This window comes from Callionymus lyra, chromosome 2 (assembly GCF_982586985.1).
Source record: "Callionymus lyra chromosome 2, fCalLyr1.hap1.1, whole genome shotgun sequence".
Classification (NCBI taxonomy): Eukaryota; Metazoa; Chordata; class Actinopteri; order Syngnathiformes; family Callionymidae; genus Callionymus; species Callionymus lyra.
In genome coordinates, this window is record NC_141819.1 from 37,240,055 (window position 1) to 37,263,726 (window position 23,672).

General features: G+C 40.6%; 1 protein-coding gene across 1 annotated transcript in view; it reads right to left on the reverse strand.

Annotated features, from left to right (window-relative positions):
* Positions 1-2,116: 2,116 nt before the first annotated feature.
* ror1 (receptor tyrosine kinase-like orphan receptor 1) overlaps positions 2,117-23,672 on the reverse strand; it is a 113,402-nt gene continuing 91,846 nt past the window's right edge. Inside the window, exons 4-12 of the mRNA XM_087784976.1 lie at positions 22,892-22,925; positions 9,095-9,222; positions 8,117-8,434; positions 7,809-8,054; positions 7,519-7,733; positions 6,366-6,545; positions 6,072-6,299; positions 4,689-5,053; positions 2,117-4,101 (exon numbers count right to left, since the gene is read on the reverse strand). Of these exons, the coding sequence (XP_087641102.1) occupies positions 3,420-4,101; positions 4,689-5,053; positions 6,072-6,299; positions 6,366-6,545; positions 7,519-7,733; positions 7,809-8,054; positions 8,117-8,434; positions 9,095-9,222; positions 22,892-22,925 (2,396 nt within the window). The 3' untranslated portion in view covers positions 2,117-3,419. The remainder of the gene's footprint in view (positions 4,102-4,688; positions 5,054-6,071; positions 6,300-6,365; positions 6,546-7,518; positions 7,734-7,808; positions 8,055-8,116; positions 8,435-9,094; positions 9,223-22,891; positions 22,926-23,672) is intronic.

Genomic DNA, 23,672 nt, shown 5'->3' on the forward strand with positions numbered 1-23,672 from the left:
CCAAACACATCCCTAATCTCAGTCTTAGAGGAAAGGATTTAAGCCTAGTGAGGCTTAAAGAAAAGGACACAAGAAGTCAAAACAAATGTTTTAACCCAAACTAAACATTCATATATTCACACATCACCACCAAATAATGCTGTTAGAACACTGCACAGACTACTTTGCAACTTAAAAGAAGTTGTTGCGTATCCTCAACAATCTGCTGCAGTTAAACCTTTCCTGTGCAGTTTCCTTTGTCACTAAACATGTTTTCTTCATTTCAAAGTGACGATCAATAACCAGAGAGATCATTAGGCTCGGAGTCGTCCTCTGTGAACGTCTTCATCTTCATCTGTGTACAATTACTTTCCCTCCGGCACCGGATCTTCTACCAAGCTCTAACTGAACAACACCACAGCCATGAAACAAGCATCTGGTCTTCCAGTTCAGATCCAAGGTCCAGGTCAGACGCTAAGGTTCTGGTTTCAACACAGAGTCGAATTTAATTTAAAGTGGAAAGTGCTGGGTTTGTAGCTTCAAGAGACACTAGCACTCACTTCTTTTTCTCAGAGGGCCACATTGGTGAAGGGAAACAAGCCACATCCTTACAGGGACATGATACCAAGAGTTGCAGCATTCAAGATTTTTTAAACATTTTTTTAAAGGCACCTTCATCTCCACCCAGTTCAACACAAAAGTGACAACTTCTAGACAGACCGATGGGAAAAACAATTTGCTGCTCCGTTGATTTGAATGAAACAGCTGATGAAGTATCATGACACAGTGTGTTGATTTGAAAAGGCCACTAGATGGCTCCCTCTGCTTTATAATCTTTGGCTTTGATCTAATATTCAACAAAATCTTCATAATTTTTAAACTGAGAGTGACATCTAGCGGTCTTTCAAAACGAATACTACATGTAAAAATACCTCATTGTCTGTTTCATGAAGCCTCAAGAATATTAAGAATATATTTTAACAATTTAAAATTTTTTTATTTTGCATAGTTGATTCAGAGACTGTGGGCCACATGTAAACTGGCCCTGAGTCAGTGAAAACAAATACAAAGTTACAACAAAAAAATTATCAACCACTATCTAAATGTAAAAAGATACATCTGCGGCGACAAGGATTCAATTAAATTTTCAATTAAATTGTATTTAAAGTGTCTTATAACAAAGTTATCTCAAGACACTTTACAGTTGAAGTAAGACTATAGTGGAGAAAGGAAAAACAGATCCCAGAAATTCAGGATATTTGGGAAAAAATGATAAAAGTCTGATTATTTTTGGCATCCTTCTGACATGTTGGTCAAACGATAGATAATAAAGCCCCACAAACCTCGTCCTTACACCCCTATTTTACTTGAACACACACACACACGTCTAATAACTTGTGCATCTTTGTCCGGGAACGGAGCTCAAATGTTTTCCATCTGGACTCATGTTTTGGGGCTCCAAGTGCAACGCCTGCCACTTTGCCCCCCCCTTTTCTCTCCCCCTCAATGCACTTCAACTTCTTCCAACAAAACCCGGAGTCTGGTTCCACTCAGCCCTCAAGTTGAAGATCTTTGTCCGCATCAGGGCCCCCGAGAGCCGGGGGCGGCGAGTGGTGGGGGGGCCCCTGGCCTGGACCCCAGCCGAGCTGTAAGATCAGGATCGAAACGAAAAAGTCGTCACATGCATCTGGTCGTCAACACACTTGGGTCGCCTGGTGATTCAACAGGTAAACGTGCCATACATTATGACCACCTGCATGTGATGCGTTCACTGTCGGCTTGGAAGTCAGATTTCTCTGACATTCAAGAACTTCTTTAAAACGTTTGGCCCAATTCAAACACAAATAAAGGAATGTTCTCTATTATATTCCGGGGTAGAGTCACAAATCATCGCATATGGAATTTATTTCAGAATTATGAAGCTCCTGGTGTTTCATAGTGATAGTTGCAGCATCATCTAGTGCTCATAACGACACTCTGCCTGCACGCGGAATTATTAGCAGCTGTGCGTCTGCCTCTCTCTAGTGGTCGAACCCTGTCATTGCAGCTTAAAACAATCCATTCGAAAAACATTAAGCGATTTATTTTTACACCATTATTTATTAAATGAATTTGCATTACAAAACATCTGTGCAAAAAATGTCCATTATCAAACAAAGAAAAGGATTCTCACTATTCCTTCCAAGACAAAAAAAAGGCATTTAATCTGTTATTTAAAAACTGATGGTAAGCGATGGAGCACTCATTTTTACTTCACAGTCGGGTGTGTAAGTGGTTTTTGCGCCGCTTTATTTTACAAAACATTTACATGCTGGAGGTGCACAGACTTGGGCGCTAGGTAGCTCAACTTTCGTGAAAGAACACAAACATTTAAACAAAATATTTTTTTTTTACTGGGACGAAGATTTGAATTTGTATTTCACAGTATTAACCAATTTTTGGTTGGCTGCTCGTATATTCTAGGCATTACGGTAAAGTAAACAGTTCCATAATACTCAGAAAAAAAGCACAATTTAACAGGAAGTAAAACCAAAAAATGTTTAAGAATATTGTATAAAAAACTATATGCAAAAAAGGAAGGACTGAATTCAAGTGAATAAATAAATATAAGAACAAATTAAAAAAAAGAGAAAAGTACAGTATTTATTTAGACAACATCTATCTTGGTTGACCAGTGAGTTTCTGGTACCAAATTATTGAGATTTCTTCAGTTCCTCCTTATTTCACATTAGAAAATGTATTTATTTGATCTTAATTGTTTCTTACGAATCAATTCAAGGCTCTGTGGTGAAAATAAAAGAGAAAACAAACCAAAATAAGATAAAAATTCTAAAATCAACACATAATAGATAGAAGAAATGCTATGATTACATTTCCTGCTTATGAGATGTATAATCCATTATATAAAATGGTTTGTTTTACCTTCTGTATAATATATAAATCTCATCTTCTGTACATTATTGGCTCTTTACTGTAATGCCTTGAGTAGAGGAGCAAGGATTCTTTATAATAAAATATCTTGTTTGCATGATTGAAGTTTAACTGTTAATAACACAAACATATTTTATCTGAATATAAAATCCGAGTATAAAATGTATCTAATTTTATTGAATTACTCTTCCTGTCTATTCAAGTTAATACGGTGCAGAAGTAAGCAATGACCAGATGCTCTTTACCGTAATGCCTGTAATAGATGAGCAATGATTTGAATTAAAACTTGGATTAAAACTTGGATTATTAAAAATGATGTTGGAACTGAAAGTCCATCAACTTTCCTCTTCATGTTTCTCCAAGATCAAACTTTCATCCTCCAGAACGCTGTACCGTATTTACATGAAGGTGAGAGCATGAGACCTGCTGGGAGTGTCACGTCACAGTGGGTTTTGGACCCGAGTGTGCTCACTTCAGTTCTAGGGCGGGTCCTATGGAACAAGGGGGGTCTACAAGTCCGCTCGGATGATGGTGTCGGTGTACATGCAGCCGTCGGGATCCACCGACATGAGCGCGGACGAGTGGTCCAGCTTCTGAGAAAGATGTCCGTACAGTGGCGCCCCCCCGCCGTTGCCGCCGCCCGGCATCAGGCAGTGGGACAGCAGCGGCGTGTTGGCGTCGTGGTTGGACCCCGTGGTGGAGGGGACCCCGCTGACGTGACCCGTGCTGGTGGAGCCGCTGGCGCTGCTGGGGGACCTGCTCTTGGGAGGAGGCAGGTGGTGCTGGATCACCCTCGTGGGCGGGACGGGCGCCGTGAAGTGGGCGGGAAACGCGGCGTACCCGGGAGGGATGGGGTATCCGTTCACAGGGATGAAGCGCTGGTGCGTCTGCTGCATGGCCATGGGGGTCCAGGCCTGCATGGGAGCCATTTGTCCCGGGGTGGGGATGGCCTGGGCCGGGTAGAGGTAGCCGGCGGGCGCGGCGGCGTAGCGAGGGTTGCTGAGATTGCTGACCGGGCTGGCACTCAGCGACGTGGTCTGGGTGGTGGCGTTGCCTCCGCCACCAGAGGGCGTGCTTGAGCTGCCGTGACTGGAAAGCCCCTCCCATGCTCTCAGTCGAGCGTGAATGTCCTTGAATCGGGGTCTACGGGCCGGACCTTCCTGCCAGCACTCCGTCATCAGACAGTAGAACCTGAAGCAGAAGGTCAGTCACGTTACGAGGGTAGAAGTGTGTATTGGGAAGAATACAGGAGCAGCGATACGATGTATTACGATATATCGGAACAAGTGTATATTAGTACTATTGTAGAGTATTTTACTCTAGTGTTGCAGAATTTACAGACCACATGCCTCTTGATGAAGTCCTAACTCATTTCATTTGTTTTGAAACCAAAAATGTCAAAACATTAACTTTAAAGGATGCTGGAGTCGACTGTATCCTCCTGTCCTCAGTCAGTGCCAGGATTTTATTGTTCCTTTAGCTGACTTAATGACTGCTGCCATCTACAGGCCCCAAGTTTATTTGCAACCTAAAAATGCTGTGAATATTTCCATATTAATTGTAAATGAAATATCTTATTATTAATTTAATTTATTATTTAAACTGTATTGAAATGAAAATAAACAAAATAACTTAAAATAAAAAAAATTGTAATTATAAATATTGTTCTTTAATTGATAAAGTGCTGTTCATTATTGATACGCTAACATAAAAAAAATATTGCAATATTTAACTGTATCTATTTGATCTTACACATGAAGTACTTGTGTGTAACGTACCGTGGAGGACAGTCTTCCGGACACGGCAGCAGCTGCCTCTTCCTCACCATCTCCATCACCTCCTGGTTGGAGAAGCCGTAGTATGGCTGCAGACCGTAGCTGAAGATCTCCCACAGCACCACGCCGAACGACCAGATGTCCGACTCCGAGGTGAACTTGCCGTAGGCGATGGACTCGGGCGGCATCCAGCGGATGGGCAGCAGCATCTTGGGCTGGAACATGTAGTAGTCGGACGAGTAGATCTCCCGGGACAGACCCAGGTCAGAGATCTTCACGTGCAGCTGCTCGCCCACCAGGATGTTCCTCGCCGCCAAGTCTTTGTGGATGTAGAAGTGACTGGACAGGTACTCCATCCCTGCTGCCACCTACAGGCCACACACGAGAGTGACGTTAATGAATTAAAAATGTATTTAAAAATGACAGAAAAAGACAAATAAAAGTTAAGAAGAGAGAAGAGATAAACATATATATTTTAAATAAAATAATAAAATAAATATTGAAAATAACGTAAATGCATAAATAATTTTACCAAATGATCAACAAAGTAATTTCTCTCTATCTATAAAGATAAAAAATATATCACCAAAATAGATTATATGTGAAAAGTCAACTGAAAGAAGAGGAATTAAAATAAAGTAGTACAAGGTATGACAAAAAAGACAATATTTATTGTATTTAATTTAGAGTTAAATCAAAGAAAAATACATTAAACAAGGGAATTTACTGTGAATAGGAAACGATGTTTTTTTCAGAAAACAATAAATAAACAGAATTAAAAAATGTATTTAGGAGGAAAATTATTAAAATAATGTGGACTAAAAATACACAAAAAAATAATACACATTTAATGTTAAACAAATTGGTTGAATATTATCATTTAATCAGATTAAAATTAAAATAGAACGACATAATACGACAGCACACTACTGAACATAGAGCATAAAAGTAAGAGTAAAGAAAAATGTTTTAATAAATAATTATAATTTAATAAAGACAATAAAAGAGAAAAATCCTAATACAAAGAAACAGTGTCTTTATTATCTTATATTGTCTTTATTATTTATATATCACAAATCACAATTATATCTTACTTAATAAATAAATATAAAAAAGTAGATTTTTTTTTGTAATAAATCATATAATAATAAACATAAATGATAAGACAAAAAAAAAGAAGGTTTAAACTAAAATCTCCTAAATAGATTTGAACAAATGCAAAATATACAATAAAAAATTAAAAGTTGAAGATAAAAAAGTGAAGTGAGTTAATTTGATAAAATATAGATATTAGCTCAAATAAAAAACAATTAAAGGTGATACATATTTCAGCGGTGGACAAACATGACAGTAAAATAAAAACTATGTTGAACACTGTTGTCTGACCTGAGTGGACATGTGCAGGAAGTCTCCGTGGTCCAGGTTGGACTTGACGGTCCCGTCCTCGTCGCTGCTGCAGCCCACGTCGGAGTGTGGCGAGCGCATGATGAGGAACTCGTGGAGGTCGCCCTGCGGCAGGAACTCGAAGACCATGCAGACGGGCTGCTCCTGCATCACCACGCCCAGAAGACACACCACGTTGTGGTGCTGCAGCTCCGTCAGCACCGAAGCTTCCTGCAGCCCAGAAACACCAGGATCATGGGTCTGTAGAAGCTTCATGGATGGTGGGTCTCAGCTCACCTGCTGGAAGTCGCTCCACTGCTGCGTGATGGAAATGTCCTTCAGGGTCTTGATGGCCACCAGCTGAGCTTGATCCATGCCCGGCAGGTACAGGTGACCCTTGTAGATCTTCCCCAGAGCACATTCGCCCAGCTCCTCCATGAAGCGCACGGCGGACAGAGGCAGCTCTTTGGCTTTACCCTGCAGGAGAGAAATGACAATCAATTAAAACACAAATGCACATTTATTAATCCCTCCTTTTACTCTGTATAAAATGATGGAAGTATATCACCGTCATCAGAATATTGAATGGTTGGATTTAATGTTTTAAATGTTGAAACTTTTATATAAATTAAATATAAATTGTTTTATTGAAATGTTTTCAAGCATTGATTCTTTAAAAAAAATATGTTTGATTAAAGATTTCCTGATTCAAATGTTTTTTTAAAATAACTGTATAAAAAAAGAACAATATTTAAAAATGAAAAAATCAGATATGTTTTAATTACTGGAATTACAATATAAAACTCTATATTTTTTATTTCAATATTAAAGATATTTATTGTTAAAAATAAATTAATGCTAAAAGCATTTTAATATAACAATTCAAAGTTTTAACATTTGAATCTCAACCCTTCAATATCGCAAACAATATTCTGATGTCACTGATCTACTTACATATATGTGTCTCTCACATACACGTACTACAGGATCATTTGTTTTGTTGTTCTCTGTTCACTTTTTAATGCCATTTTGTTGAGATTTGTAATTTTAGATCCAAGATAATATTCTGGAACGCCTGCTAACGTTTGTGTATAAGCGAGAGAAAGAATAAAATTCCTTAGTGAGCAGGACAAACACGTCCTAGCAGGAGTGTATGAAAGTGTGCCCTCGTGTGTTGGTGAGTGGATGTGTGTGTGTGTGTTATGTGTGTTTTGATACAATGAGACACACAGCTGCTTTGACTTAAGGGCTTGTTTCACGCTTGCTTTCCACTCCACCACAAACCCTCTGATCCGCCTCGCCGCTGCTCCATGCCGGGCCCCTCTGACCCCTCGCTGACCCCCTGCTTGCACCTATTTGACCCCTCAGTAACCTGGCCAACCTGCCCTGACTTGTTAGCGACCAAACTGACCAATTTGCTGACCTCTACCTGACCCCTCGTTTGTCTCACCTTGGGCTTGTAGGCCGTGGTCAGCATGGACATCTCCACGTTCTGACCGCGCACCGGCTTGGGTTGGCGGGGCGGCGGGGGTCTGGCCGACTTCTGGTTGTTGCGACACACGCAGATGAAGAAGAAGAGCAGAGCGATGGCCAGGGGGATGGCCACGCTGGGCACCAGGATGTAGAGGATCTCCATGTTGCCGCCGCCAGACTTCTCCTTGTCGTCTGCCGGGTCACAGAGACGCAGAGGTTAGAACCGAAAATAAAAAAGGAAGACCTGTAAATGTTCTAGGCTCTCACCGCAGAAGGGGATGTCGCAGAGCTCCATCCTGACGCCCTCGTCCAGCGTGAAGCACCAGGGGGCCTCGTGCTTGTTCCCGGGGTTGCGGCAGTAGGAGTGGCCACCGTTCAGCTCAGGGTACCTGAGGGCCAGGTAGGTGTGGCTGTGGGGGTACTGGGAGTTCCACGGCTGACACTGGCGACCCGACCTGGTGGCGCTGATGGTCCCGCGGTACTCTGCTCCGCTGCTGTTGTAGCACTTGTGATCTGAGCGGAAGACAAGTGTCAACGATGTCCGTGTAGGGTCACAGGTCAGGGTCAGGTCTCACTCTTGTTGATGGGCTCTGCCATGGGGATGCCGATCCTCAGGCAGTTGGCGGCCTCCGGGCTGTGGGACGGCGCCAGGTTGTCGCAGTTGGGCAGCTTGAGCCTCTTCAGGATGATGGGGTTGGAGCGGGCGATGATGTACTCCGTCTTGCACAGGTCGTTCTCCAGGATCTCGCACTCGTCCCGGCACAGGTCGCGGGGTTTCTCGGCCCCCGAGCTGCGGTCGCACGTGGGGAAGGCGAAGTGGCAGAGGGACGGGATGGCGAACTGAGAGCAGCGATCCGACAGGTGGTTGGACGTTCCGATCATGGTGAAGGCGGCTGGAAAGGAGAGAAATGATTCGTCAACGGAAGGAACTTCTACGTCAAACCACTAGCTCCTCTTTTCGACTCAACCCCTCTCAGTGAACTCATTGCTACAGCTGCAAACGCTTGAAAATGGACCACTATTATGTCACACATTATCTTTGTTTTCCAAAACTTTTGGAATTTTGCCATTTGTTTTAGAGATTTTTTGGCCCTTACACTTTAAACAACCACAGAACTTCAGCACCCACCTTACATATGGTGCCAACAGAACAGTAAACTCCCATGATTTCTACACATTGCTCTATTTCGTGAAGTCTGATCGATCACTATAATACTGTATTTAAATACAACATCTATATCAAAAGTGATCGACAGCGGAGTTGATTGGCTGGGTGGCAAAGCATTATGGGAGTCTCTCTAACCCTTGATGCATGAGAGTTGAATCTGGTCTCTGTTTAGGTCTTCCTGAGGCCTGCTGTAGAGACTGTAAAAATAAGGTTCTTCGCCTTCAGATGGTGTTTGAATGGGCCAGATAGAAAGTACTGAATACTGGTAGTCAAGTCCTAACTAACCGTCACTATTGAAAGAGATTAGACGTATGAGACTTGAGTTCAAGTCATTTCAGGCTAATTCAATGACCCTCCTCCTGTGCGTTTGCGAGGACCTCCTCACCTGTGATCTGCGTCTCCAGCTCCCCCTGCATCTGCAGCGAGTCGACGAAGATGCTTCTATTCCCGATGAATCGGGCGCAGGCGATGCCTCGGTACGGCTGACAGAAGCCCTCCTCGTCGAAGTCGTCCCTGAAAGAGAAGGTTCAGGATAAGTGTACAACAATGTTGAGCTGAGCCAGAAGGCTCGTCTCCTATCTCTGGCCAGGGACCAATCCAGGGATCCAGCAATTTTAAATCATTATTAAGACTTTTTTTTCCAGGAAAAGCCTTGTCATCCACCAGATATTTAAGCTTTAACCACACAGTCAAAAAAAAAGATTGATAAAGTGCAATTCAAGGAGTCGCCGCTGGAGGTCACCCTAACTGAGAGAAAAAAAGTTGAGCATATTTGACTTCCCTCGTCTGCAGTTGACAGTTTTGAACTTTTGACGTCCAATCATACCAGTTACGACTTCCTGTTCCCCACTTTTAAAAACAATTCTAGAAACAATAGGTTTCTTCTTCCGCACACGAGCTTCAATGTGAGATCACGTGGTTCAAGTTAATCTAAATGGTGAAGGCAATTTATGTTAAGTTTCTGAGCATGCTCAGTCTCACTAACAGAAGAGTGACGTCATGTTTGAAAGGTGATGAAAAGGGTTTTCAAATCATATTCTTGAATATGATTTTATATTGTTATTTTATTGTCCAGTAAATGACTTTTACGAAATTATATCTACATAAAAGGGGGAAGAGATTATAGAAGAAAACATTCTGTTGAACATTGAATAAAACTAATGCTTGGCTTAAAGAAATGAGAAAAAAAGGCTGAATTTTAAGTTAAAACGTTTAATAACCGTAGAATTAGAAGAATTATTTTTATTTAATTATATGAACGTAACAATTATTTCAGATTATTAATATTTTCTTATTAAATGTGTACTTTTGTAACAGTTGTTGTTTATATTAAACAAATGAAAGAGTAAAAACCCCATAAAGAAAATGTTAAGCAGTAAGTAGTAACAAAAAAAACAATTAAAAAAGAAAGATTTATTAACATGTTAATAATAGTAATTGTTGTAATAATGAGTAGACTTTCGTTGATTTAACCAGAGATTCATTAATTTAATTAAAAAAAGTAAAAATTATGAAACAGCAAAAGACAATTATAATGAACAAAACAAATGTGATGATGAAGCAGTAATGATTTTAAAAATGTAAATAACTAAATTAAAGACACTACTTATTCTACCAGGAACAAAGTAAGTTCCAAGAGTCTTAGAAAACTCAGGGTCACCAGGTTCACTCTCTCCCATCGGTGTTAATTGACTGACAGGTCAAGGTCAAGTCTCTCTTGACCTCTGTCTGAACACCTTCAAGACCAGACACACCGCAGCGTCTAACACACGTTTATTTACCCACTAGAGACAAAAACTATTCCCACGACTAAATATCTTTAAAATAATAACATTACATTCATTTGTCTTTTGTCTGAAGATGTTAACTTTTTAAAAGAAAAAAAGAAAATAATACAAAATAATCCAATCACATATGAAATAATCGAAACAATTTATTTTTTATATTTAGAAACAAAAATAAATTAAGATAACTATTAAGGAAAAGTGGGAGTTGAACACATATACACTGTTGATAGATTAGATAAAATAAACAAATGTTAAAATGATGTTACATTTTTTATAAAGTTACTTAGATTTCAATAATTTTAGGTCAATTTAGTTCCACAACTAAAGCGACTAAGAGTCTTTGTGTGCGTCATGGATGACGTGGAGTCGAATCAACCCTTACACGGAGCAGAAAATGACAAGGAGCGGCGGAGGATCCGTCGCGGCGAAGCCAAATCCCCGCTGGGCAAATTACAACTCTGGTCCGACCACAAGTGCCCGAAAACGAAATCGCACCCTCGTCGCTTTTCTAATTTATTTTCAATACAGGCGAGGGATCTTAGCAACAGCACGGCAGCAACATTAGACTGAGGAGTGGAACAGAAAGAAAAATAGTTGTGTGACATCTGAGGTTTCTGGTGTGTGTCTGTGTGTGTGTAGTTGTTGTGAAGAGTCTTCTCAGGACGTTTTGTTTCAACCTCCAGTCGAGTGATGTTTTCACAGATAAGTGAACGAAGACTCGTCTGTGATCAACAGTTTCACCACCAAACCCTCACACTTCGCTGTGTTTACTCAGCAAGACGACGACTTTTCCCAAGAACCCCCCCCCCCCTGTATAGAAGTGCAGCGTTATTTCTCATGTCAACGCTCTCGTTAAGGAGTCCCGATGTTGGACCACCAACCCCGCGCCCTTGAGCCACGTGTTTTCAACAGGGTCTGGACTCTCTGGGTGCGTTTACACCAAACACGAGGCACCATTTTGACCAATCACGACACAGATTTCACGCCGATGTACGCAAAGGTGGAAATTCAAGAATAGGAATTAAACTGAGTTGATAGATCCTCTGAAGGTCTTTCCATTCAGCCATTTTGACCTTCCACTAACTTTAGACCCCCCAGCATATTGACCTACTTTTTTTAGATGAACTTGAGAAACAGCAGGAAGTCTTTTTGGTCCAGGAACCAGCAACCCTTCTGGCGCGAGGACTCAACATATTATTTAGCAAAGAGTTCAGGTGAGAAGCTCCACATCCAGGAGAGACTCACAGTAGAACCACAGGTGAAGTTACTAATGACTATATTTAGGAACATTCGTGCAAAAGCTTTTGATCTACAGTGTCTTCAATAACAAAGATCCATGCTAGCCAAAACTCTCCTTGGCAGATGTATTTATAAGTTATACACAGCAACTCTGAACTCACAGCATCGAGGCCGAAGTATAATCATGTAGACGTTTCTCCGATAGTTTATTTTTTGTATTTAATTTTATTATTATTAATTTCAACATATAACAACACTGCAGCATTTTTTATTCGATCTCTTTCCCAGTTGTCCCTTTTCTTCAAAATAATGTAGTAAATTGAAGACATTTTTAGAAAAAAACAATTATCATATATTATAATTTTAATAAATGTTTATTTTACTTCGTTTTAAAATTTCCTGACATAATGACATCAATTTATTTTTACTTTTAGTTTTTTTCTTTTCATTTGTCTTGACGGCCCCTTACAACAGTCTCGGTATATAATGTGGTCCCTCAGGAAACTTAATTGCCCAGCGACCTCTGGTCAGTTGTAGCTTCTATTAACATTTTTAACAATCTTAAAATATTTAACCTTTTTTGTACTTTAATATTTTCCAGTAAGAACCTCAGCTTTTTTTTCTATCTTGACTTGTCGGCCCCTCACAACAGCGCTAGAATCAAACATGGCCCCTAAGGAAACGTATTTCTGCTTTAGAAAATAGTTTAAAATGCAAGCTTGGCTTGAATTTCCATCTCATGAAGTATCTGGTGATGATTCCACGTGAAACCATGACGACCGTCCCTGAGGATTCCTGCAGAATCTGAGGTTCTCTTCAGAGAACCTCTCCAGGGAGGGACTTGGAGAAAGTTCAGAGGTTGCTTCTCCACCTGCATCGTGAAGAACCCGGCCAAGACGAAAGACAGATCCACACCTCTGACGAGGTCAGACGTTCTGTCTGAGGTCAAGTGCTCGGAGCTGTCGAGCGATGACCAGAACACGACTGGACTCGCCGACGGACCGCGAGTGAGGAGACTTGACTGGCATCTGATGCTGCACCGGCCGGACCCGGAGGTTCCAGAAGGGAAGTGTAATGAAAAGAAATCAAAGTCTGGAAGCAGTTTTCTGACTTTCTTAAGTCAAAATGAGGGTTTTTGTGGTTCGTCGTTACGTAACCTTGTGGGTCTCCAAATAAGGAGGTGTGTTGAAGCGCTGACATCCATCATTGCTCATGAGCTGGACTTCAACTCTGCAGCTTAATGACTCTCTGGCATCCTCTGACTCGACCAGGAGTCTTTATAGCCGAGTGTGGGTGTGTGTGTGTGTGAGAGAGAGAGTGTGTAAGTCTGAGTGGGTGAGAGAGTGTGTGTTAGTATGTGTGTGTTAGTCTGTGTGTGAGAGTGTATGTAAGTCTGTTTGTTTTTTTTGTTTGCGTGTTAGTCTTTGTGTATTTTTGTGTTAGTCTGCGTGTGTGTGTTATTCTCTGTGTTTGTGTGCGTTATTTTTTTGTTTGTGTTAGTCTCTTTTTATTTGTGTGTGTGTGTTAGACTGCGTGTGTCTCTGTGTGTGTATGAATGCATGTATTATGTATGTTTGTATGCGTTTATTTTTGTGTGTGTGAATGCGTCTGTTGTGTGTGTTTGTTTGTGCGTATGCTTGTGAGTGATATAAGTGTGTAGGTGCGTTCATATGTGTGTTTTGTGTTATATGTGTGCATGCACATGTTATGCGTGTTGTGTATGTGCTTTTATGTGTTTCTGCGCTTGTGTGTGTATTATATGTATACGTGCGTATGAGCATGTGTGTATATGCGCGTGAGTTGTGTGTATATCTGTTTATATTTCTCCTTGTGTATGTATGTGTGGGTGTGTGTCCGTGTGGGTTTCGCTACATGTGAGCATGTGTGTGTGTGTATGTGTGTGCACGCTTGAGAATGTGTACGACAGTGTGAGACAAAAGAGAGAGAGTTAAGGAATATAAGTGTATTTGTGTCTCTGGGTAAAAACATGTGGACGCTGCAGATGAGAAAAGAAAACAATGGACGACTGTGAGACGGACGTCCTCCGGGGACGACGTTACCTCCTCAGGAGGAAGTTGACGTTTGAAAACATAAAAAGGATCATTAGAAACTAAATGTGTTCGACATTACGCCGCCTGTTTACAATCAGGAATTCCACTACGGAATATCAAATATGAAGAGAAATGAAAATCCAATATGGCCGCAGTCACCGCTCCAGAGACAAGAATCTATTCGGAGACAGATCTTTGGACGACAATCTTTAACTATTAAAAGTTTCCCCCGTATATACATGTATTTCAGGATGAAAAAAGTATGTATATTCTGAATATTTGTATATAACATAAACATTGACACGATTTAAAAAAAAAAATGTGATTAAAAATAAATAATAGAAAACACTTAATAAATAACATTACTCTTTGTGAACATTAAGACATTAGAATTAATCCCAGATATTTATATCATTGTTTAATCACATGAACATTATTATTATCATTAAAACATGTTTTGTAAGTAAAGTGGAGAAAGACTATTTGTAAAAAGAATTATAATTTCAGTACATAATTATAAAAATAGAACATTAAAAAAAAAAAAATGAGGAACACTCAAGAAACACACAAGAAAATACAGACATAAATAACATACAACAAAACATAAAAAAATAACTGCACTTTTAACTGGACAGTCTTGACCTGGTGACATCACTAGTGTGGGGGAGGGTAAATGTCAATAACCAGGTCATTAGGAGCAGAGACGTGGAGCAACATCGCTTCTCTAGAATTGACACAAATCCAGACACAAACACACACAAACAATAAATCCCATTAGTCAGTGGGTTTAGTTTGAGTGACAGCTGTCTTTTTGCATACACTTTGATCAAATTAAAAAAATCTCACACATTTTAAGTTATGATTGATTATTTGTGTCAAATAGCGTACATTGAACACTTTAATATCTGAGGGTCGAGACATCACATCACAGGGCCATATGAAGCCCCTTTTTGTGGCCCCCATGAGTTTAAAGCTTATACTTTCTTTCACACAGTTTATACCTTAAATAAAGTCTTGTTTAAGTCCTTTATGTTTCGATTTTTCTGCCCGTTTCATGTTGAAATATTAAAAAGTAAATTTAACTAGTCATGTTCTTTTATTTTATTTAGGTAAATATATATATTTTTTTGCCATTTTTTACCTTTTGACCTTCACATGTTTATTGATATTGACAATTTGAAAATAAAATGTATATAAAATAAAGATATATAACCAAATCATATTTTTCTATTATTGCAAGGATTATTATTTTCTTTTGGCTTGACAGTCCCTTAACAGTATTTTTATAGTGGCCCCCTGAAAAATGTACTGGCCCATCTCTGGTCAAAATGTATTTATCCGTTTGGGATACTGGCTCTTTATTCATTTATATTTGTGCATTCAATCAAGTAAAAGTACTCGTACTTGTGTCTACAGTGACACTGTGCTATTTGACCCGCGTTAAGCTCAACATAAGGACCTCCTGTATAGAAGAACTACATCGACTGAGTTGATCCAATAAATTCCTACAAACGACAAATTAGGGTTTCAGTCAGTCCGACCACAAACAGTCGCCTCTTTAAGAACGTGACCCACTGAAGGTCTGCTGTGCGTCTTCGTCCAGACCCTGCATGTGTTTCTTTGTGCCGGCCCCTGCATTAGTGTGTGTTCATGGGAGGTTTGGGGCACAGGCCTTCTCTGGGGGGGAAACTCACACACGGACTTTTAAACATGTGTTGTTCGACCGCAGACTTCTGACCTTGACCAGACCTGCCAGAGAGACCGCCAATGGGGTGTGTGTGTGGGGGGACAGGAAGTGGGTCCAGCTTGGCTTTTTGAGTTGAGAACTAGTGGTTGGAGTACCTCAGAATGAGTTCCCAAACCCTCAAGACTTGAGTCCAATATTTGGGGGTGGGTTGGCAGGATCTCTGGTTTCAAATAACAGTGATGTCCAGGGACCCGGCGGGGTCAAAGGGCCGCTCCCCCGTGAGCCATATTAGGACCCTGATATGCAATCAGTCAGCACCGCTCCAGAAAAGACTCCATGCTAATTAAAGGCCCGTTGAGAGCGAAACTAAACAAGTGGTGGAGATGGAGCGGCTGAGAGGAAGTGTGTAAAGCCCATCTATAGTGGGTCTTAAGTGAGTCGAACACTTGTGGGTTGATAAGACAACAACTGTTTGGCAGAGACATAGAAGGTCAATCCAGAGTGGTCATAGGTGTAGCTTAGGTTTCATCTGACACCAAACTGGTGCTTTAGAAACTTAAGTTATATGTGAGTCCTCATAAAGCATTCATTGTAAGTGACTCAAGCGCACTGGATATTAGTTCAGACCACAAAAACCTCACTGACAGAGATCCAGAAACTGTGGTGGACATCAAGTATAAGAGCTACATACCAACTTTCTATTGGCAAAACAGCCTGATTACTTTGAGGCACAAATGAATCAGATCCTAGCATGGTGGACAAAGTCTAAATAGAAGGAGAGAGGCTCTCAAAAGTGGACTGGCCTTTCAGCGGCCCCTACAATCCTGCACCAGTTGGGGTTAACCTCATATGAATCTGTGCAAGAACACAGTGACATAGGAGGACCTCAGAGTTGAAGCCAAAAAACCTCATCATGGATACTTCAATTGTTGGGACGTGTGTTGTCATCACAAAAGAAGAGCCCACTGGCAGGCAGTCGAACGATCCTTTCCCACTTCAAATGTTCTACCCCGTTAGCTTTTCCAACGGACCTGACCAGTGCCAGTGTGACTGAAGAATTGGTCACTGCCGTCTGATTTGCCAGAAAAGTTGTGCAGTGATGACTCAACCAATTGTCTCTACTTTGGTCCCACTTGAGGATTTAAACGGTTGAAATGGAAAAGTAACGAATACCATTTCACGAAGGGCAGTGCCGTGTGGAGTAGAAGTTACTGTTCAAGTAGTGTTATAATGACGATATTTAAAGATGCATTCATACTAAATGTGAAGTTTGCGTTGGAAGCAACTGATTGACATGTAACGCTAATGTAAAATACTAAAATACTGCTAAAATGAGGTTTCTAGGGCCTACCACTGTTTCGCCAGAACTGATGTGGTGACCATTTTACTGCAATAAGATTTGAGCCCAGGTTTGTTGAGGTACACAGTAGTACAGAGAAGATTTAGGTATTGAGATTTGATAAGGTCACGCCTTTCTGCTCCATGTACTCATCCGCCACATCCATGAACCTCATTGGTTGTCTTCTACTTTCCCATTGTCTTGGTATATTCAGAGATGAAAGGGATGACATGGAAAAACCATACATACCAGTGATGGTTTGAATTTCCCTGATGTAGAATTTGGACCTCAGTATGAGATGATAGCCACCGTAATGTGGTAGAAGTTGGGAGAGAGAACCATGTTAACTTACCAAATTGAATTAGGAGAAGCAGAACTCGCAGTCTGATTCTGAGTGAATAAGTGCGGTGGAGAGACCCGCCAAAAACAAAGTGGGGCTGTCGCTCTATTGTAAATTCTTTCGCGGCATCAATCCCGGACATCATCGCAGCACCGCAGCAGTGTTGACACTGGCACCGGGTGAAGAGAAGTGAAATCAAGCGCTCCTCTAGGCCAGTTCTTGCCGTAAGTGGAGAGACTTTCCTGACCGAAAGTACAATGTCCTCGAGGGAAGAAGGGAGTGTTTTTTAAACATTTTAAATATGTCCTTGAGAAAATAAATTACGATACATGAAATGGCATTTCAAGGTCATTCCATTGTAGCAACCACATTGACCCAGAAGTGCAAACATTAACACAACATATGTGAACAAGAAACAGCCACGCAGAGGCCAAGAAAATAGCGTAAAGCCAGATGAACGTGTTCGTTTTCATGATTGTTTACTTGTAGAGACGAGGACAGACAATACTCCAGGTTCATGGAAGATGATCTTAAGATATCAAACACCATAGCGTGGCACCAAAGTCAGAGGGAAACTGCTCTTCGTCAAAGAGGCTGTCTCATTTAGTCTCCAGTAGTGACACAGAGAAGTTTGTGGGCGAAGAAAAAAGTTGTTTTCTTTCCTGCCGTGTTGAAAGCAGAGCGGTGGAGAAAGAGAAATTTAAACATCCCTGACAGCCAGAGTGTAGTGATATTAATCTTTTCAAACAGAGAGAAAAGTCCATTATAAACACAGACAGAGAACTAGAGCCGGCGGTCTTGCTGCGTGAATTCGTTTCATCACTCCTGTCAGAGAAACTGCTTCTACGTTCAAAGAACAAACATACAGTCGTAATGGTAATGTCTAAAGAAACATGTCAACTAGTAATGCTAAAGCTCTCAGTCAGGAGAGGCTGGACGGTTTGGACACGTGGAAATGCAAGTAAAAAAGAATAAAGAGGAGAAAGATGACCAATTGGATTCACGGGTGAGGAGGACAGGAGTCACTAGGGAGGACGATCAAGACTCTCTGTTGAGACCCAGGAAAGAAAAGAAGAATGAAATGTATACCTGGGAGGCTAAGAGAGGTTTCTGGATGCTAAATAGAATTTAGAGCACTTGGATCTAAATCACTTCCCCTCGTAGAAAAACTGCAAACCAGCAGCTTTTCTTTTTTTCTGTGTTAAATTGCTGTGGTTATACTGGGAAATATCATGTACATTTCTCAGCCGGGATCAGAAACTCTACACTTGAGGTCTAGTTGCCTGGCTACCCGCTGACCATGAAGCTTTCAGCGAAGCTCCAAGTCTCGCCAAGCACCGAAAACGATCCTGTCAAGCCAGCGAGAGACACGAGCGCTCGCGTTCCCAGAAAAGAAATGTCATCATTATTCATCTCAGTTTTTGAGAATGAAGCCGTTGTACGAGTTGATTCCGTGCTACCATCCCTCTGTTTTTATAAAGCTTGGATAAACAGAGGGTGAGGGGTCACAAGTCTAGCCAGATTTAGACCCCCCCCTTCACCTATCAACCGAGCCCTTCTCTCTCAGGGTCCCCGCCACACTTCCTTCATTGAAGAAAAAAAAAACAGAGTAATGATGGAAATGTCGGCGGGGGTGTGAAGGCAGTGAAAGAAAAACAGTGTTAGTCGAGCGGGAGGAGGACGGCGCCATTAACACTCGTGTTGTTCTTTGATTCTCGGGTCGACGGCGTGATTAGTTGCGAGGTCTGACGGAAGGGTTAGACGTAAGCCCTGATCAGAGGCGGTCGGGGTTCTCATAGCTGGTTAGTGCTGGTCTTGACAAATCCTACCCTGAACCCTCTCGACGTAGCGAAGAACAACATAGGGTAAAATCAGATAAAACCACTTTCACATGAGTGTGGAACTAAAATGTATTGACAGGTTTATAGAGTTGGTAGATACAAACATTTGACTTTTAAACTGGTGAATACCTCCAACCCAGGGGTGTCAGGGTCATCATACAATGGGATAAAGTTCTGAACAAAATGCGTATTTACCAAACTATATAAACTGGAAGTGCACATGGGATGTTGTCTTTTCATTCTTGGAGGCTCAAACACTGACATATATATAGGTCACCATGTCAACATCACCATTAATCTTCCAACCATCCGGAGGGCCACATACAATTGCATGGGGAGCAAGATTTTCTAACCTTTCTACCTAGTGGTTTAATAGCCAACACACTACATCAAATACAAATCCTTATTTTATATTAATTTTGCGCATGTCATGTTTTTACTAACTCATGTTAAATCGGGTCCTTAACGTAGGTCTGAGCTGTCTCTGTGCATGACTAGTTAACAAACCCTTAACTGAATAAGTATATTTCACATACATAGATTCAGGATGTCTGTTATCCAACGACAGGAAAGTTCACGTCCTTTGGCTTTAAAAGCACTTTGGCCTGATCTGATGCCACTTGGCTCAGGCACAGTGTCAGTGGAGGGTACATGGTGTCGCGTGACAGCCCAAGAGGATGTTGGCATAAAAGAAAGCACTCTGCAGTAGCGAACGCCTGGTTTTTGGGGTTGGAGTGTAGTACTTTATAGTCTAAAGCAGGGCTATTGAATTTATGACCCGTGGGCCAGATCAAGCCATTTGGACTGGCCAACATCCCATTTACCCATAAATAGTAATTGCATTATGAAAGAGATAAAACTGTAGTTTTGCTGCTCTGCGCCACAAACACTGCTTTATATCGTAAGCAAAGTAACTCCAGCAACAACCCTTTTAAAGTGACATGAAGATTTAGCAATGCATATCTATAAATATCAACATAATGTGCCTTTTGTGTCACAATGTCTTTGCTGTCAACAGAGAGTATAACGTAGCTCTTGCTATTTCAACACATCAGGGCAAAATTATTTATAAAAATGAACAATCAAGGAATGGTAGTAGGAGGTTTGACCGGCCTACAGGCTGGATGTCCTTCAAAAGAGGACATTTTAGTTGGCCTGGTCTAGAGCTTGGGTTACTACTGGTGACCTGGGCAGATTGAGCTCAACAACACCCAGAAGTATGTCAACCCTCTGGAAGTGGATCTTTACTGTCAAAATATGTTCATATTGGTTGAATTTCTCAAAAGTCTGCTAGTAAACAATTTCATGTTCGACAGGTTGGGTGGTATTCCACTCCAGAGAATATTTGCGGTGAATCCATCAGGAGGAAAAAGGGGAAGCGAGCGACTCTGTAGCCCTCTTCATTGAGAATCAGCCGGAGTGGGGCTCGGCCGGAGGAATGTGGTGAATACATCGGAGTCCAGCTGACGAGCGGATCTCCGGCGAGTGACCAGCTGCGATGAGGTAACCGAGCGAAGGTCGTCGGGTGTCATCATTAGCTGACCTCGTCATCTTGACGGCTGCCACCTACTTTTATTGCGAACAGATCCAGCGGTGACGCTAATGATGAGCAGCAGTGATGGTCGGCCCACCACCACGGCAGCCTCTCAAAGGAGACCCTTGTCCGGTCCGACCCGCTCCGCAACCGCTCTAATGAGACTCCAGATTTGGGGGCCGCCACAGGATTAGAGCCCTCCACCGCCCCCCGAAAAAACATTCTAACATGTACGAGAAGAATGTTTGTGATTGAGGCTGTGAGTTTGTGTCAGATTGAGTTCAAGATTCCATGACTGACACTCACGACATCACATTGATATATCAATGAAACTACAACAGTACACACCTACGCCACGCACACATATTGACATAACTTTATCTTACATTTACTGCATGTACCGTGTTTTTCAGACTGTAAAGTACACCTTAAGGTAAAGGTGAAATATCAATAAATGGGTTTATTTTCATACATACTGTAAAGCGCACTGGGTTTTAATGCACGGGGCAACTTGTATGCTCCTGACTACGGAATCTCACAAGTGATACTACATAGTCACAAGGCTTCGTACTATAGATAACCAACATTTTGACATATTTTTGAGTGCGGTGTACAGCATAAAATTTGTTCAAGTTCAGTAAGTACATCCAGTATTAATACAAAAGGAGCCCAGGATTATAAGGTGCACTGAGGATTTAGTAAAAAAATTAAGGATTTTAAGTGCATTTTATAGTAGAATAACCACAGTATCTTAGGACAAACACTTCTTCTAATGTACAGCATCTCATTCAGACAGTAGGAGGTCAAGAATACGGTTGCTGTTAAAACTAACTAATCCTTCAAAATATTTTGGAATCTAGATGGTAATCCAGAGCGCTTCAAAAATTGAAACATCTTTTCCTCGCCTATTATGAACACATTCTAAAAGTTACATTGAAATGTGTTCATAACTTTATGAATCATTTTGCTACAAAATAATCATGGAACTGGAACCCGACCAACTACTACAGTGTCAATAATAACCAGGGGTGACAAACTCTATTGGCAGAGGTACATTTTTTGCAAGACAAACACACTGTGTAGTACTTCTAACTGTTTGTTATAGAACTTTGATCGATATTTTGTGATTTTTTGTGTTTTGTTATGAATTTCAGATCTGAGTAATTGTATTTCTAAATAAATTGTGTTGCTGTTGCTGTTTTTTCCATCTTGACGAAAGAAAAATTATCATTAACATTATTGATGAATGCAAAAATGAAGATATAAACAAAAGCCTTTTTTTACACAACAACTAATCATAAAACCTGGTTGTAGTCTAGAAATAAGATTTAATAACTAAAGCATAATCAATCATCTTAACAATGGCTAAATGTTAATAAAATGGATAATCTAACTTAGGTATTTTAATTCTATATACATTTGATTTGGATTTAAATAAATAACTCAAATTTATCTTAACCACTATTCTGGTGAAGCTTGACAATTGGTTATATCTTACTTTACCTGGTTACTGGTTAAATATGTAGCTGAATATTAGCTTGAAAATAAAGGGAAAGAAACAATGTTTTTCCTAAAATAAGACAAAATTACTCATGTTTAACTTTCTTTTTCTACAGATAAACTATATAATTTTGTGCGAAAGGAGTTAAACGACACACATGGACGGACAACCACACACAAACACACACACTACAACCGAGCCATCAATTAACCTCCGGATGGTTTTAGACTGCGGGAGACAAACAAACTCTGGACTCTCTACTGAGGTGAGTGCGTGGAGCAGCAGGATGGCAGAAACAGATGTTGAAAGAAAAACTCGCCCGCCTCGTTAAACCTTGTTGTGCTCGCATTCATCTGCGTGCAAGTGAATTTACTGAGTGTTTGCGATGCTCTCGGTGCCAGCCAGTTTTGATTTGTCCGCGTGCATCGTGGCACCGGGCCTCGCCATAATGTCATCGGGGGAAAACGATGCAGTCGTTTGATCCGGGCCAGAATCGAAAGGAACGCAGAGAGTTCGGGGAGTTTAACCCATAAAAATGTTGCGATGGCAAAACAAAGCTGGGAAACGAGGCCAGGTTTGAATTTCCTTCTTCATTTGGTCTTCGTTACTCTCCAGTTTATGAAATCATTTGGTTTTTAAAACTGGAACTCGTTTGGTCTTGTGTCACTGAGAACAAATTTGGGTGGAGATCAATGGTAAAAAAATAAATGAAAGAGATTTAATTGAGGAATAATATATCTACTTTTAAAAGCAACTTAAAATCAAGATATACCAAAGTGAAGTTCTACTGTGCAGCTGTTGCATTTATATTTTTGGTCCTCAAGAAAATAACTGTGGAGAAAAACAAAAGAAAATTAACTTACGTTGGTCGACCAGTCATTTGCGTTGGAAGCGGATCTGAAACATAAATTCACTGTTATTATTTCTATTATTTATGACAGGAACCTGTTGAAATGTTGCAGTAAAAGGTAATTTTTAACAGCTCAGCATGTTCAAAGTCGCCATATGGGGCGATGAGCAGATTTCTGGGGTCTCCGTTTGAAACTATATTCAACCAGAGATTGTGAAGTAAACAACTTTATTTAAAAAGGCAATTGAGGTCTTACGAGCTGGACAAGTTAAATGAAGCTGCCAATGTCCATCCTCAAAACTGGAAAGCTTTCTTTCTATTGTCAATACATTCTGTGAATTAAAAAAAGTTTCAGCATGTCTCTAACCCTTGTGTTATCTTGGACACGAGACAAATGTGTTTGTGGTATCCCTTGTGTTGTCTCTGGGTGAAGGTCGGGACACCACAAACAAAGTGGATTGATGTGTAGTGTCACTGTGAATTTAGAGAATTTATTTATAATATAATGATGTTGTTCCTTTATATTTTTCAAACAAATCCGTTCCATCTTAGCAAAAGAAAAATCATCGATAACATCATGGATAGATGCAAACATTCAAGATATAATCATAAGCTTATTTAATCGACAACTTATCTTTAACTTACTATTCGTCTCGACTTTATAATGCCTGGCGTCTTGGTTTTAAATGGCATTATTCAACCAGAGAATGAATACAACACAACAAGACACCACAAAATTAAGCTGCTTTTATTAAAGCTAATTCCTAAAAACCTTTCTTACTACGGTCAATCAA